Source organism: Ctenopharyngodon idella, chromosome 19 (assembly GCF_019924925.1).
Source record: "Ctenopharyngodon idella isolate HZGC_01 chromosome 19, HZGC01, whole genome shotgun sequence".
Classification (NCBI taxonomy): Eukaryota; Metazoa; Chordata; class Actinopteri; order Cypriniformes; family Xenocyprididae; genus Ctenopharyngodon; species Ctenopharyngodon idella.
The window spans coordinates 18,665,966-18,684,259 of NC_067238.1; the positions used below are offsets into that span (position 1 = coordinate 18,665,966).

Here is an 18,294-nt window from a genome sequence, read left to right on the forward strand (position 1 = left end):
CAGGATCTTTTGCTCTGCTGCGGTCTGTTTGGCCAGAGCTAACTGGTGGGGTCGCAGGCGGATGAGTGGAGCTGTGCCGGTACTGATGTCGTGCTGTACTAGTCCTGTTCATCCATAGTCCTCGTCTTGTGCCACGAAGACGTCCTGGTTGCGGTCAAGCATTTCCCACAACTGTCGATGCTGGCTAGGGGTAAGTCCTTCATTGCATCTTTGCCACAGCTCCTGTACGCCCTATACAGTCTCTTTTGATCGGGAGGCGCGGTGCTGAGATTGATGGGGATAACTTTCCATGCGAGTGTTCGCTTATTCTGCCTAGCTGCTTCCCTTCTCGCTTGACCCGAGGGCACATCAACTGTCCTTTGCCCCTTCTGTAGGGGAACGACTTCATGACCGATCTGAAGGTAAGCTCCAGCAACATTTATACAGGCTCCACTCAGTGTCAAAAAGTCTAGTCCCATAATACAAGCATCTTCTCTGTCTGCCAGCCAATACTCATGGACGAAAACACCTGTGTCACCGTCACCTGCAGGCGCTTTCCTCTTTTGAGGGCCACCCGCTCCCGAGTTACAGTTCTCATCATATTAACTACAGTTATGTGTCTGACGTTGTAAAGAGCGATAGAATTGTGCAGCGTTTACCTCAGTAAGTTGACCAAGTGGATCTCTGAGCTTGTGCGAGTGAGTGGAGGCGGGGCTAATTTGCATATTCATAGATCCACGTATACTAAATGAGGCAAGGGTGTAGAGTTACTTTCAAGCTAATTTAAGGCAAAAAATATGTCTTTTGGTGATCAAAGGTTCGTTTCAAGCAATACAATTACTGACTACAGGGGGACTTTAAACTTTATTTGCAACAACCAAGAATTATAAAGCAGATGAAATGCACATAAATGTCTCACAGTTGGCAAATGTTTCAACTATAAAGAGATAAGGAGCTTTCTGTCGAGTCTTTGTCAGGGGCAGAGTTGGGCCACATTTTCAAGCCTGGATTTTAATGCTCAAGACCAGCCCCCACAAGACAGATTTTTTACTCATATTTAGGCTCAGTAATAGGCAATACAGAACAAATAACATACTGAGCTTTTTAAGCAAACATTCTACAATCAAACATATCAGTATGGATTAGATTCATTTATTTAAAACATGATGTTAAGTCTTCCTAATGTTTTCATTCTATTACTTAGTGTAACTTATACACACACACACACACACACACACACTAAGGCTAATTTGTTCATTTGCACTTTAGTGTCAGCAAGTCAGACTTTTATCATCCTCACCTCTTACTTTGTGGTTTCACTTAAGGCAGTCAGTGCAGGAAATCATTATTTTGCATTGCATGAACAATGATGCGAAAACTTTTTTTTTTTCTGTAAGCGTGAGGACAGCTCTAACAACTCTGAATTTATACAGTTGTGTTTGAAGAGGTTTAGCTTTGGTAATGTTCATGTTTTCTGGCAGAAAATGCAATAAACAATTTCTGTTTTACTGCTGTTTATTTGATCAGATCTCTCAACAACATATTTATCACTGTAGACATCTATGACATTTTTATTAAACCAAGCTTTATGTGGCACAGAAGAGATTTACCTTTATATTTCCTCTTAAAAACATTGTATATGTACATATTAATGCTCCTCTTGATAAATATATAATGTCTAAAGATATAGCCAGACATTATGTTCATTTTTAAAAAAGAAAATGATGTCTGAAAAAGACATCATTTACCACATCTCATTTCTATGAAGTGAAAGTAAGAGCAGACCAACAGGAAAAGATGTCTGAGACACAGTTGTCTGTTGTCTATTTGTGTTTCCCTAAAGTAATGCTTATTTTACTGACAGAGCAAGGCTCAGATTGTCAATGTACATAAATATGTCATTTAGCTGATTTGCGACTCATCAGAGATGCACGTTTTGCTTCTTTCCATCCTTTCTGCTGTCCACGATGGTAAATGATTCCTCCTGCAACAACTGTAGTCAGAAAAAACACAAACACAACCAGTCCAACACCACCGAACATCAGCACACGCTCCATCACCGTCACCTCATCTATAGAGACAGAAGAGGTAATCAGATTCAAACAACCAGACAGTGTTAGAAATAGTGCTGGATCTCCACAGCAGAGCAGTTAGAACAATTAGAAAAACCAATTAAACAAACAAGATAACAAGCAACATGTTACCTGTGATTTCATCTTCTGCTTTCGTCTCTGAAAGACCTGTGAATATATAATCAGTTTATGAACACATAAAAACCTGCTTCTGTCATTTTTAAGTTGTTTTTAAGACCACTCCTCATATTAACCTTAAAATCTGGGTTAGTTAAGTAATGTCCAGTGTTGAGTTTATATATCTACTCGTGTGCTGCTCTCAATCATAAACCACTACAACAAAAATTCAGATTTTGTCTTGAGTAGCTCATCTTGAGATATGATGAGAAAACTGAAATCTGTTACCCTCAATCTCCAGTCTGAAGGGTTTGTCGAAGTGCATCTCTGGAGCGTCAGACTTTGTTCCACAGAAATAAAGACCAGAATCTGACTCTGATACTCCAGAAATAGTTAAAGAAACTCTGGTGATCCAAGTGTCTGCTGTCATTTTCAGACGAGTGCTGTTTTGATTGTAGTTGATCAGAAGTTTTCTTCCAGTTTTGTCCTTAACAGCAGAAATGAGTAGAACGAGCTCTTCAGATCTGAGATGATACCAGGACACTTCATATCTGTTTCTCATGCTGCAGTTCAGAATGATGTTTTCTCCCATCTGAACTCTGAACAGATCAGAAGATCCTCGTACTGACTCATCTGGAGAGACATTAATAAACACAGACCCTTTTAGACTACGTTGATACTAGCTATACTCAGGGGCATTAAAAAGACATTAAAAGTCATTAAATTTTACCACCACTTTATTTTGAATATAGCCTTCATAATTAATAACTGTGATTTGCTGTCGCAAAATATGAACATTAGTGTGATACACACGCAGAACCAGTTTGGTAATAGAGTACCTCAGGGATGACGTGTTTTTGTAGGCCAACCCGGAAGTTAGCGGCGCACGGGTTCCCTCGAAAAAGAACTACCTACATTTTTCCCATAGACTTTTGGAAAAGCGCAAAAAATAAGCTCTGTGTTTAACAAAGGGTTATGACACTTACACTTTTTGTCTATCAAGATAATCTTTATAAGTTAACACAACATTTACACATTTTGAAGCCTAAATAAAGCGGTCAGATATAAAAAGCTAACAGTAGGCTATAAACGGACTACAGCACACCATGGTCGCGGATCAATGTCACACCAAGCTTCCTCAAACTTTATTTACAAAACAACTTTATTTAAAAACATGCTCGCTGATTATGATCTGCGCTGTGTATGAATACTTATCCACTTTTTCATGAGAAATGCTGTCCAAATGTCCTGTTTGTCATGATGACGTCTAAAGTCCCCGCCAAAGGAAGTAGTCCCTTTTAGCGATTTGTTAGCAACCGCCGTTTTTAAGACACAATAAAGGTTTAAAAAATCACAAGCGGGTTTTAACTGGTGTGTTTTATGTCATAGATCAAAACGTGAAAATATTTAGAGGCTTTGTTAACCACAGACCTTATTTCAGGAGATTTAGCAAAAACCCGTTCAAAAAACCCATTGACTTAAGGGCGATGGAACCGAAAGTCCTAAAATGCTAACTCTCTTCCGGGTTTTGCCTACAAAAACACGTCATCCTTGAGGTACTCTATTGCCTCCGGCCAGTGCAAAATTTCCGTAACGCTGTTTTGGACAGAGGCCCAATAACTTTATTTAATGCAGTTGTAATTTATTTTTTTTATTGTAAATCATTTAATTTGATTTGATAGCCCTGTAGTGTGGCATTATTCTAATTATTCGCCCCTTATAAAGGTTAAAAAAAAAAATTGGGGTAAATATCACAAATATGCAGATTTAAATATGTCAAAACTAAAATAATAGTCTGAATGAAAGAATATTGCTTCAGAATAAATTTATATTTACACCACACAAAAATCCTATTTTTTTCTGGACAAGCAACTTAGTTTACTCAAGTAAATGACCGATTTACTTCTCCATAGGTCAAGCACATGACAATGCTTAATGTCGAGCCCTGCATGTAGTCTTAATGGACACTATTTCATATTGTCTGACAACAAAAAGAAAAATAAATAGATTAAATAGTTTTATTGGGATTTTGTCTGCATTAAAATACATCATGTGAGCACAAAGAGTAGTAGCAGAGAAGCAAACAAAAGCAAATAAAGGGCTGACACTTGGCAGAATGTGAATGCAACGTAATGACAATGAATATTCTAACTGCCTGACGTCATCTATCGACTTTTAACAAATATATATATAGAGAGAGAGAGAGAGAGCATTAAAAATTGGCATTAAAAAGCATTAAATTAGATTTAATGAAACCTGCAGAAACCCTGTATACTATTTGAGGTTAATATGTTAATTTCATGAATGTTTGAAAAAGAATATATTTACCACTGGACGTGATTTGCATAATCCAATAAGAAAATACACTGAAGAATAAAATGACTTTGTCCATTGTGTCTGTCGCTCATAAAGGTGTCGATCAAACTATAGGTTTTAGCATGATGCAGAGGCTCTAAAACCACAGTTTCCATTTCCGTACCAGAGAATTAGCAAGTAAAGTACGTCTGGAGATGGCAAAAACTGCACAAGTTTGCCAGAGAAAATTAAAAATATTTTCAGATTTTGTACCAGGAGAATTTTTTTAGTGATTGGGATGGTACATGTGCCTACCGAATTTCATACCCGTATGTGAAACGTAGCGCGAAGGGCACTTGGTTGAAATTTTGTAGGTGGCGCTATCGAGCCATTTTGTCACACCCAATTCTGAAACCGATATCAGACATAAATTTTCACCACTTCTGACACATGTGCAAAGTTTCATGATTTTTCGAGCATGTTTAGGCCCTCAAAAATGCAATTCTCACAGACCAAGCTTTTAACGCGATCAACGCGGGTTCGAATCCACCTTTTGTGGACCTTTTATTTTCAATAAAAATTAAAATAATGTTCTAAAAGTGGAAATAAACTGTGAACGAGTGTTTAATAATATTAAAAGTGTTTATTGGGTAGGTTTAAAGCAGAGGTTCCCAACCACTAGGGGTCCTCAGTAATCCTCCAGGGGGGCCGTGAGATAAATTAAAATTAAATATATTAATATAATTCATTAATTTAATTATTAATACGTTACATTTAAAAAATTAAATTAAATTAAATTAATTAAAAATACATTTAAAACAAGGCACCACCTCTCTCATACGTATTCTGTGATTGTTTCGGTGGAACAAAAGTGGGCGTTTCTGTATTTGTGGGTGTTTTCAAACTGGTGGGTGTTTATATATCATGCAATAAAATGATCCCCTTCACCCGACCCCACCCCTAAACCCCACCCATACTCTGACGTGGACAAATCAGGTAACGCTCTCAAAAACGCCCCTCTGTTTGTGGCCTCGCCCATCAATCATTAATGTCCTGCAGAGACCTGTACTTGGGGTCGGGTGAAGGGGATCATTTTCATTGCATGATATATAAACACCCACCAGTTTGAAAACACTCACAAATACAGAAACGCCCACTTTTGTTCCGCAGAGACCTCATACTCCGTTCATAAGGCATGCGCGAGTCTGTTATTATGCGCAAACAAACTGCGCATATGCGCTCTCGACTCAAGCTATAATATTGTATTTCTGCATGAACGCAGTTCAATATATTCGCATAGTTGTCAAAATTAATGTACTGTGAGTGTTTTATAACGGATGCTCGCCGAACAAGCGTGTTTTGGAGAAGTTTGAGAGGATCAGTGGTGTTATGTGTTTAATAATTTTGAATGGATCTGCATAGTATTTAAATTCAGTCCTTTGGTATCTCCCTGTGGTCTTGTTTGGTATAACAGGTTGACTTGTGCTTATTTGTTTAAGTTACTGTATTACTGAGCAGAGTAAGTACTTTTAAGTTGTAAAGTATGTTTGCAAAACAGAACACTGAAGGTTTAAATCTATCTTGAGTTTCTTCTTTAAAGTAATAATAACATGGGGTTGAAAAGTAATACCTCTAAAATACGAATGATTTTGTGAATTAAAAAAAAGTATTGCAGTATTGTTTCGGAGAGGAGGGGGGCCTTGGCGTAAAAAAGGTTGGGAACCGCTGGTTTAAAGGGTTAGTTCACCCTAAAATGACATTTCTGTCATTAAGTAGTTCGATGCTTTATGAATCTTTTGTTTCGATACACGCACCGAACCGCTGATTTGAAACAAAAGATTCATAAAGCATCGAAGCGTCATGAAGCAGTGTTTTGAGATCGTCCATCACTACATATTGTTGAAAAAGTCGTTATTTTGTTTTTGCACACAAAACGTTTTCTCGTCGCTTTATAATATTACATTTTTTCCATTGTAGTCACGTTGACCATTTTATCGATGTCTTTTAATACCCTTCAAGATGCATTATCACTGTTGCTTATGTGAGGATCAGATACCCTTGGATTTCACTAAAAATATGAACAAATGAAGGTCTTACGGGTTTGGGACAACATGAGGGTGAGTAATTAATGACAGAATTCTCATTTTTGGGTGAACTAACCCTTTAAGGGAGGCTTTTTATCTTCCCAATAAGGCAGCATCCATTTAATAATTTTAATAAATATAATCATTTACACTCTATGATATTATTGCATCCTGTTAATGTACAAAAATACTGAGGTGCAGACAGTATCTGCCAATATAAAGTATAGATAGCATCTAATTACTATTTACTCTCATTGCAAAGAACTGATACGTTTACATGGTGTAAATAGAATCTGTCACTATTTTCACTTAATGCAAATAGCCACTGCCTAAAAATTGTGACCATATTACATAAAAATTTCTTTACAAAAATAGACAAACACAAATGATTTCTCGTCTTGGTTTACATGAACTGCATTATTGTGTGTGGGTTTCTGAAAACTGAAGGAGGAAGTCCATTTTCTCTAAGGTACAGTAAGACAGGAAGCTCTGAAAAAGTGAACAATGCCAGTGATGAACTGAAAGACACTCAAAACATTTCCTCAGACATTTGTTTATTAAGTTACTGTACAATGTACATATACAAACAGTACAAATTAACCCTACAATAGCTCTGTATATACTCTATAAAGGATATGCTTTATAAAGTGACCACATCAACAGTTAATTTTCCCTCTTTGCCTGAGTTGAAAACAACTGAAAGAAAACAAAAAACCATAAACTTAAAATGATCACAACACTACTCAAACATGATGGATTGCATCACTGAATACTGAAATGATGAAGACATGTATACTTTTAAAGGGATTACTGTAGTTTCACTCAGCTCTACAATAATCAACATCTCACAGATGCCATTCAGCTTGATCTGCATTATTCCTTCAAAGCAGAAGTGTGTAAAAAACACACCTGCTGACCTCACAAGACATGTCTGCTCACATTCACACACGTCTGATGATCTGAAGCTTCACATTCACAGTGAGGTAATGAAGACACCAGAAAAAAGCACAATATTAATCCCTTTGGTTTATACAATATGAAATTCCATCAAACATTGTGCTCCTCCTGGTTTCTGAGCACCACAAACGCCTCTGCATAATGTTTAGTGTGATTAAAGTTTATTTTTATGCCTGAAAATTAAGTTCATTGTTTTTTTCCTATAAGTATACTTACACTTAGAAAAACAACACAAAAACATCGTTTGAAATCTTAAAATGCCCTAGTGGTCAGTTAAAGCCAACAGCAGCAGGGAAAAAACTTGAGCTGCCTCATAATTAAACACATTTGTACAAAACATACCAAATATTCTCTTCAGGTTGTTAAGCACATATGATATCTTGATATTTTCTGGGATTTTGTAATTAGACAATATTTTGTTGAGAGTTTATGTACTGGTTTAGGACTGTCTGACTCATAAAGCTTTTTATATTCTTCATATTCTGTGCATTAAATGATATATTTTCTCCTTTACATTGATTTCTAGGGGCCCTTTTACCTTTATATGGGTATTTTTATAGACGTATTCATCATTTATGTCAAATTTAATCAATAAATTCAGCTAGAATAATAAGATACAATCGGGCTGTTACAAATCAGATGAAATCAGTATCAACAAAATCCATCTTTGGCACAGAAGCTGCATCTGAAGTGGCATTCAGATATATTTACACTGACAGTTTAATGCTGTTAAATCATCCAAAAATTTCATCCAGGAATGAAACACATTGGGGGGCTACAGCTATGACGGTTCTGCTGTGGATTTATTCGGAACTATTTTAATTTGCAAAATAGATCCAAAACAAACTTGTTTGTTGACATGTTGTATAAAAACAGCATCAGACTTGCAATTGTGCTGATATCTAGGATAAAACAGGTCTTTTGCTTGTGTGATATTGCTTAACTATAGCTTTATAAAGACAAAAACTCATATAGGGGCATTTTTGACTCATATCTTGAATTTTTCTATAAGCAGTCTTTGAAAATATTGGACAAAAGGTCTAATTTATATCATCATTGTAAAATTTTAACCAAATATGATTTTTTTTTTTTTTTTTAGCTGGAGAAATATTATTAAATTTGCAGATATTTTATTTGGGTTTTAAAATTTTGCATGGTATGGGCCTATCTCCACATAATGAGTTTATTTGACAAAATCATAACTCATCTACTAGAGCCACTTAGAGGAGATTGCCCAAAAGCCCTTCTTCCATGTGATATTTTACAGTCAGCCTCTTCTTATAGAGCTGCACATACCTGGAATATTACCTCTTTTATGTGCTTTTTCTGCATTGATAAAACAGTGGTTAATGGATAATAAATCACATCTTCATAATTTGGAGTAGTGGCTTGTTTCTGTCTCCTTATATTTAAATTAATTTTGTATTTGTGTTAATACATGTAGTGCCCCCTACCTGTCTTTATGTTAATTAAGAAGGGCAGTGCACCAGATTCATTTACTATATGCCTACAGATGTTGAAGTTATTAGGCCCCTCTGATGTCACAATGAAGTACTTCTTTATCTATATTCACATATCAATAACTTGTCATGAATAAAATCTTATGAATGAATAAAAGAATTTAATTAACAGAAACAGAAAGTCAAAAATAGCTCAAATGAATGAATCTGAGAATGTGTTGTATTCACACAATCACAGTGACTTTAAATCTGACCAAATTAGCACCAAAAAAGCAATATCTCAGATAACAGTATCTCTTTATCAAAACACTGGGGGGAAAAAAATGTATAAAAAAAAACATCAAAACTGTATCAAAAAAACAATCGATTGAAAAAACTCATTTGAATTGAAATTTGCACAGACTTACTCACATAGAGTTTCAAAATATCACTTTGAATATTCAGTTGTTAAGCTGAATACCACAATGTAAATGAAGATTAAACACTCTGGGCCCACATACACACACAGCACCGTTGCAGGCCTGGATCATAGCTCGTCTTCATGGTGGCCAGGAAACTGAAAAATGGCCTCTTCACTCTCTTGAGCACAAACAAATCAACATTAGTACCTCAGTTTCGTGTGCGAATCAAACAGCGATCCTGGACTCCTGAATTAGGCCTCCCGCAGCTCCTCGGTCTCGCTCACCCTCGCCAGCCGACGAAACGCACCTGCCGCGTAGCCAGAGGAACCCCATATATCGCGGGTATTTGGGGCGCTGTCTGGTCCTCAATGTCTCCCTCGTCGTGCAGGAAACAACAATGCTTACACTTGTCAATCTCTTCTGTTCAAATGTTGCTCTAACTTATAGTTCGGTTCAGATGAGTAACGTAAGAGCTATGAGTTGATATTAATAAAACAGTCCGTACGCTTGACTGAAAGATTAACGACACCGGGATGTCGTATAAACACTCACAGTGACCTCAAAGTAAACACAAATAAACATGACTCGTGTGTTTCACACGCGATCTATATTACAATTCAGGATTTTTAAACTGGTAAATCAAACACTCTGTTAGCGCAGACAGCGCGTTTCTCCCATTGCTTGCATATCGCATTGCCGCCTTGTCAATCTCCGCTCTCAAACAATCACTCACATTACACTCTGAAGGTGAGTTTCAAGTAACCAGTGTCGTCACTAGATGTTCTGGGTACATTTACAGTTTAATCGCTTTCCGCAGGCGCCCTCAGGAGAGATTATTATAGGCTATCTAATACTTGACTTTGACTGCCCTGTGAGTAACCTTCATTCAGACGCTGGCGTTTCTTGATGACAACAAAGACAATCACACCCACCAGAACCAGAACCAGAATCACAGGCAGTCCAACACGCCAATACACTGCAATTGGAAGGGGGAAGGTGGGAAGAGAATATAGTTTTTTAAAAGGTTTTTTTTTTTTTTTTTTTTAAACACACTAAAAGATTTTGTAAAGCTCTCAATGACTCCTGTCCTACTTACTATGTTCAGTGCCATCCTTGCGTTCTCCCACAGATTGTGTACCAGATTCTGTAGATGATATTGAAATGTTAGTCATAACATTTAGCATTTGCTGTTCAAATCATGATTAATAAACCTCAGCTGTAAAATAAGCTCAAATATTTCTATCTTCTCTCACCTGTGACTGTCACCATGATCAAGATTTCTCCTTCAGAGTCCAGAACTCTGTATGTTCCAGTGTCAGTGGATTTAAACTTATTAATGGTCAGGTTTCCATCACTGTCATCCAGTCGATCATTCTGGACCCCGTGACCTCTCGTCCACACCTCTGTCCACTCTCCACTGGAGTTTTTCTCCACTTTATCAGCATTGATCAACAGAACATCCAACTTCAGCTCCTCTCCTGTTTTCACAGAAATCTCATCTGAGGAGAAACAGAAAGACATTAATCATTATTATAATGGTGTCAATCAATCAAGACTGTGAACACATATTTAGAATTGAGGGACCAAATGTAATCACTATGGTATTATAAATATTCCAATGCAAGCCATTGGAAAAAAACATATTAGGCGGTACGTGTCACATTCAGTGTCTCCGATACCAACACAATTACTAAAGGAAAGCTGATGCTTTGATCAGTTTTGACTTTACCATGAATATGAAGCTGGTACGTCCTGATTTGTCGCTCCACTTCTGTCTGATCATTATTATAAAAGACTCTCAGAATGTACTTCCCAGCATCACTCAGGTGCAGATCTTTGATGAAGATGTCACATGATCCTTTTTTAAAAAATCGACCACTACAGTTTTTCATCTCACAGACAGGGATGTTCCTTCCCAGACTGGTTAAAATAACATGAAAAATGTCTCTGTCCTCAATATTACATGCCAGGGTGGCGTTTTCTCCTTGTTGTCCTGTCACATGTATAGAGATGTTTCCTACAGTGTAGGATTCTGCAAATACAGACAGTATAAATCATTCAATGCAAACTGAACAAAAATTATTGTCTATTCTCAGTAATAAAGGTCATCATGAAATATTTAATTTTAGTCACTTGCTCACACATCCAAGTGGATTCAATAATTGTGAACTGATGATGGAGTTTCCCCAATATTTAACTTCGGAAATGCCAGGAAAGATTAAGGTTGTTGATTTGAGCCATGATCACCTTTTTCATATAATCATTTAAACCAAATAATTAAACGATGTTCTCACTTTCTTCAGAGTTAACTTGTTCAGCTATGAAGACAGTATTGCTTATTGGCCTTTGAAAGCTAACAAACGAATGAACTGGAGGAAGTCAGTGTGGTATATGATAATGTAAAATGCTGGGGAATTTCCACCATCAACCAAAGTGAGTGTCACGAAACAATCAACTATAACTCTATCTGGAACTAAAGATCAAACATTGTTACAATTTATAAACAAATATTATACTGACCGGTATAATTGATAAAGCAAATCAGCAGCAGAAGATTCAAACACCTGAACCTGATGAGAAACAGAAGAGCTGGATTATGTCACAGATACAGACACACGTCACAAACACATTTATACAGAGATAAAACACTTTCCTGAGTGATAAAATATTACTAAACAATCAACTTTCCTTTAGTCTGAATATTTAACACATGTGGACCTTATATGATAAAAATGTCGAATAAGAAACATGAAACTATAACCTAAATTTTTGGTTTATAAATGATTCCTGTGTAATACTGAAAATGGTTATTCAAACTCAATACACAAATAACAGGCTTTCGAAATTCAGTGATAATCTTAATAACTCCACTAATAAAAACCATCATCATAATCACAATAATGGATACGTTCATAGTAAACATGTCGATGATCATTTCCGCATCTCTAGCAGAAGTAGTTTCCACGCACAGAAACAACTATATACTATAACGACACAAAAACACACAGGCTGGATTCTTAAAACATGAAAACTTACATGATAAAAGTTCTGCTTGAGTCTTTTGATCAGGCATCAAAACTTAAATTATTGGAAGTTTAGTGAGCGGTGACAAGGAAATGAATGACAAAACTGAAACTAACTTACACATCTGTACACAACAGTGAAGATCTGAACCGTGACTGTCACGTGATTGATGTGAAATCAATTCAGGAGAAATGTGATTTCTTCATTCGGCCTCTGTGCTCATAGTTTAAAACATGTCGACATTTAAATTTTATCATTAGACCACAACACAGAGACACCAAATGGTTACAATATGTTTTACATTTACATATGATAGAAATTCTAAGTGAGCAAATGTCAACTTGCATTAAAAGCAGGACAGTCCAGTAAGATATGTTTAATGGAAAGGTGGATCTTACAAAACATATATTCTGGTCTTCATGTTTCAGCAGAAATGTATTGTATGATTTTAGGATGGATTTCCTGTCATTGGTTGTTTTTACACGTATCCCACTCTTCTTGCCCTTTATATAATGTTTGACAGGAGGTCTAAGGTCTAGCCTATAATATAATGCATATATATTCCATAATGTTGTTGTTCAGTTAATTAGTCTTATTTTTCATATTCAAAGACCAATCTAATTTTTATGTAACAGACTTGAAAACTTATAACCAATCTTAAAATAGGATATGTATGTATGACTTGCATAAACTGCTCTACACTTGTCATACAACTGACCACTGATCTTTTCACTTTAACTAATTTATGTACAAGGAATGCAGACCAAACATTCATATGTGTTGGAAATTAAATATGTTACAGAGACATGTTGAAAGAATCCTCTGTAGATCTGTTGGGTTTGTAAGAACAAGTAACCTGTGATGTCTGTAGATGTCCTGGGCCCCTTTTACAGTATCTTGTATTGGGATTCCTTGGTAGGGATCATGACCCGCCTTCCTGTGCAGAAGTTTATGGTTCTTGATGACAGGAAACGTGAACAGATCCAGAACCACCAGACCCAAAAACACAGACACACAAGCAGAACCACCAACAAAATCCAAAGCCATACGGCTGGAAGGAGGAAGGCGGGAAGAGAACACAGGTTTATTTTTATTCCTTTTTAAACTCACTGCTTAATGATGTTTTTTTTAAATCTCTCACTGATTCCTGTTTTACATACTATGTTGTTCAGTGTCATTGGATTTGTCATCATCTGTGTCCGTACTTTCCGTTTTGTCTTCTGTCTGGGCATTAGTGTCATGGACTCTCAGAATGTATTTCCCAGCATCACTCAGTTTCAGATCCTTGATGATGACGTCACATGATCCTGTTTTAAATACTCAGCCATTTTCACTTTCACATTCTTCATTCTTACAAACAGGGATGTTTTTTTGACAGCCTCCTTATCCCTGTGAATATGATTAATAAATTAATTAATAAGTTTATGATTAATAAATACATGTGGTCCCCCTTTTGCTGCCAAAACGGCCCTGACCCGTCGAGTCATGGACTCCACTAGACTCCTGAAGGTGTGCTGTGGTATCTGCACCAAGATGTTAGCAGCAGATCCTTTAAGTCCTGTAAGTTGTGAGGTGGAGCCTCCATGGATCGGACTTGTTTGTTCAGCACATCCCACAGATGCTCCATTGGATTGAGATCTGGGGAATTTGGAGGCCAAGTCAACACCTCAAACTCGTTGTTGTAATCCTCAAACCATTTCTGAACCATTTTTGCTTTGTGGCAGGAGCATTATCCTGCTGAAAGAGGCCACAGCCACCAGGGAATACCGTTTCCATGAAAGGGTGTACATGGTCTGCAACAATGCTTAGGTAGGTGGTACGTGTCAAAGTAACATCCACATGGATGGCAGGACCCAAGGTTTCCCAGCAGAACATTGCCCAAAGCATCACACTGGCTTGCCTTCTTCCCATAGTGCATCCTGGTGCCATGTGTTCCCCAGGTAAGCGACGCACACGCACAGGCATCCACGTGATGTAAAAGAAAACGTGATTCATCAGGCCAGGCCACCTTCTTCCATTGCTCCGTGGTCCAGTTCTGATGCTCACGTGTCCACTGTTGTCTCTTTCGGCGGTGGACAGGGGTCAGCATGGGCACCCTGACTGGTCTGCAGCTATGCAGCTCCATATGCAACAAACTGATGCACTGTGTATTCTGACACCTTTCTATCAGAACCAGCATTAACTTCTTGAGCAGTCTGAGCTACAGTAGCTCGTCTGTTGGATCGGACCACACGGACCAGCCTTCGCTCCCCACGTGCATCAATGAGCCTTGGCCGCTCATGACCCTGTCTCCGGTTCACCACTGTTCCTTCCTTGGAGCACTTTTGATAGACACTGACCACTGCAGACCGGGAACACCCCACAAGAGCTGCAGTTTTGGAGATGCTCTGACCCAGTCATCTAGCCATCACAGTTTGGCCCTTGTCAAACTCGCTCAAATCCTTACGCTTGCCCATTTTTCCTGCTTCTAACACATCAACTTTGAGGACAAAATGTTCACTTGCTGCCTAATATATCCACCCACTAACAGGTGCCGTGATGAAGAGATGATCAGTGTTATTCACTTCAGCTGTCAGTGCTCATAATGTCATGCCTGATCGGTGTACATAGCCTATTATATATTATATTATTAGTATGATTTCTTAGCATAAGTAACGCCCTTTTAGTGTCAACGATAGAACAATGACATAAATGTAAAAAAAAAAAAAAAAAAATTATATATATATATATACACACATACATACATATATATATTTTTTGTATATATATTTTCGGATGTGGTCCACATCAGCTTGAACAAATGCATAACACTTCATGTGGGCATTCATACCAAATGTTCGCAAAGAACTTGTACATCCATGTTTTTTATGTTTTGCAAACATTATTGATGTATTTATTCTACACTGATGTTGCAGTTTCAGCTGATTTGCGCGCTTGAAAGCACTTGTGGTCAACGATAGTTGGTTTGTTATAATTTTGTGGTTTAGTTGCATCAGTCAGGAAATCATTATTCTTCATTGCACGATGATGTGAAAACATTTCCTCTGAAAGTGTGAGAACAGATCTGACATCTGACTTTAAACGGTGTTTGAAGAGGTTTAACTTTGGTAATGATCAGGTTTTCTGCCAGAAAATGCACACAATTTCTGTTTTACTGCTGTTTATTTGATCAACACATTTATCATTGAAGACATCTGTTGACTTTTTTTTAAAATCAAGCTTTATACAAAAGAGATTTACATTTATATTTTCTCTTGAAAACAACTTATATGTACATACTAATGCTCCTCCAGGTAAAGTCTAAAGCCAGACACATAATGTTCATTTTGATATTAAAGCATATGTTTGCTGGTATTCGCTGTAACAGTTTGTCACAAGGGCATTGGCTCATTCTCTACATGTAAAAACATCTCAGTTTCTCTAAAATGAAAGTGAGATCAGGCCAAACAGGAAAAGACATCTGAGCCTCGGTTGTCTATTTTAATGTTTCCCTACAGCAATGCTGATTTAACTGACAGGGATATATTGAGTTAGATTGTAAAATAAAGCACACAAGTCTGTCATTTAGCTGATTTTTGACTCATCAGTGATGCACGTTTCGCTTCTTTCCATCCTTTCTGCCAGCCGTGATAGTGAATGATTCCTCCTGCGATGAATGTAGCCAGAAAAAACACAAAAGCAGCGAGTCCAACACCACTGAACATCAACACACGCTCCCTCACCGTCACCTCATCTACAGAGACACAAAACATTCATGAACTACTTAAACAACAACATTTTACAGCATAAAGAAATCTAGATATTTCTGATTCTGATTGGTTGTTCTGGGTTTGAAGTTGTTGTAAAATAGCACTAAACAAAGATCTGTGACACACAGTCTAATAATGTGAGAAGCTGCTTCGCTCAGCAGTTACACTTTTTTAAAATAAAGGTCTTTATTGGCATTGATGGTTGAATACCATTCAACAAAATGTTCTTTAGTTCATTAAAATGTTCAAGAAAAATAGTTCTTTTAACTGATCTCTGAAATTGTTCTTCTATGGCATCACTGCGCTGCTTATGTTTGTACAGATCAATGAACATTTTGGCTTTTACTTTGATAACTTATAACACACTTGACTGAGGAATTAGTACAGAGTTGAGAGAAAATGAGTCTCAAGAATAACATCTGCTCTCACCTGTGATCTCAACAACATCTGCCGGTTCTGTGACAGAATCACATTTGTCCTCTCTGTCTGTCAGCTTGTCTGAAAATATTTTAAATATATTTATCAAACACAAAGAAAAGGTCATTAAAACAAAAGAATATTATAGTTTCAATATTATTATAACAGCAAACCTCTCCTCAACAACACACGTGATTCGAGGAATCATTCATGTCTGGAGCACAAACACGTAAAATAAAGGTTCTGAAATCTTTCCATTCCACAAAAGGTTCATTATCGTGAAAAAAGCTTCTTGTAGATCATTAAAGTGATCTTCACACTAAGAAAATAATGGTTCTTTTAAGAACTGATTCACTGAAAGGTTCTTTTGGAACCAAAAGTTCTTCTATGGAACAAAAGTTCTTCTGTGGAATCACTGTGAAAAAACCTTTTGGATCGATGTGCTAGTAATGAATGAAATAAATTGAGCAAAACTACATAAATTAACAAAAATCTCAACAGATTTGAGGAAAAGTGAAAGGTCAGCAGTACTAACCCTCGATCTCCAGTCTGATGGGGTTGTCGAAGTGTATCTCTGAAGTCACAGATTTTGTTCCACAGAAATAAAGGCCAGAATCCGACTCTGTTAGTCCAGTTATAACTAGAGAGACTGTGGTGATCCCTGTGTCTGCAGTGAATTTCAGACGACTTGTGTTTCGATTGTACGTAACTAGCAGTTTTCTTCCCGCTACACTGCTCGTCTTGGCAGTCATCAGTAGTGTTAGTCGTCCAGAATCAGAGCTCTGGTGATACCAGGTGATTTCATATCTGTCGGTCATGTTGCAGTCCAGACTGATGGCTTCGTTCAGCTGAAATGTTAACAGATTCACTTCATGTTCTGAACCATCTGGGGGTGGGAAAATCATGAGCTGATCCTTAGCAGTTATTTAGATAAAAACATATATTTTAAGGTTTAAATGATGTGAAAGCTTAAAACAGAATATATTTACCACTGGAAATGAGCTGAATAATCCTGCATGAAAAAACACAAAAGAACAAAACCTTCTCCATTGTGTCTGTGGTTCGTAATGGTGTCGATCAAACTACAGGTTACAGCACAAAGCAAGATACTAAAACCACAAAGTGTTTCCGTTTCATTTCTAAAAAAAGCCTTTAAATAACAGCTTCTACATGCTGTTCTTCAAACCTGCAATGACATAAATGTAAAAAAAAAAAAATACATACATACATCCATGTTTTTTATGTTTTTTATATTTTGTTTTGCAAACATTATTGATGTATTTATTCTACGCTGATGTCGCAGTTTCAGCTGATTTGCACACTTGAAAGTCTCAGTAAATGAAAAACCAATTTACCATTCATCATCTGCATTTTATTTTAAAAGAATTTGCCAAGAAAACATATATATGTATAAATATATCATATAGAAATGCTACAGACATACAGCGCTTTTCACATTATTGTTTCACATTTTCAATTAAGCATTAAAAAAGGCATACAAATCATATTAACTGTCAATTTTGTAGGGATAAAACTAAGCATGAAGGAGATTTTGATATAGCAAGAGTAACTGTCTAATTAATGCACTTTTGGTCTGAGACAGTCGATTGTTCTTCAATGCTGTGCTGATCTGAGGTCCAGAATAACTGTTTCAAATGTTGTAATGCTGTATACATAAAAAGATATCAAAAGACAAGAAAAGTGGCATATAAAGTGGCAGTGCGGTTTTTGTGGGGACA

General features: G+C 37.0%; 1 protein-coding gene and 1 long non-coding RNA gene across 4 annotated transcripts; both read right to left on the reverse strand.

The window, feature by feature from the left end:
* Positions 1-1,476: 1,476 nt before the first annotated feature.
* Positions 1,477-5,305, reverse strand: LOC127501674 (uncharacterized). 2 transcript variants are annotated; one of them, XR_007926673.1, is made up of 4 exons: positions 4,497-5,305; positions 2,457-2,801; positions 2,184-2,219; positions 1,477-2,050 (listed from the first exon to the last, which is right to left on the reverse strand). It is a non-coding gene; the product is annotated as an uncharacterized LOC127501674 (long non-coding RNA). The 2 variants fall into 2 exon arrangements; XR_007926674.1 differs by lacking the exon at positions 4,497-5,305 and adding an exon at positions 3,008-4,424.
* A 1,779-nt stretch (positions 5,306-7,084) lies between these two features.
* Positions 7,085-13,451, reverse strand: LOC127500695 (uncharacterized). Of its 2 annotated transcripts, none has more exons than XR_007926392.1 (6): positions 12,402-12,544; positions 11,886-11,935; positions 11,095-11,397; positions 10,619-10,864; positions 10,462-10,509; positions 7,085-10,341 (listed from the first exon to the last, which is right to left on the reverse strand). XR_007926392.1 is itself a non-coding variant. In XM_051872072.1 (6 exons), exons 1-6 carry the CDS (start codon positions 13,434-13,436, stop codon positions 10,202-10,204), a joined length of 978 nt encoding a protein of 325 aa, XP_051728032.1. In that variant the 5' UTR covers positions 13,437-13,451; the 3' UTR covers positions 7,085-10,201. The 2 variants fall into 2 exon arrangements, 1 of the variants encoding a protein (XP_051728032.1); XM_051872072.1 differs by lacking the exon at positions 12,402-12,544 and adding an exon at positions 13,246-13,451.
* Between the last annotated feature and the right edge of the window lie 4,843 nt (positions 13,452-18,294).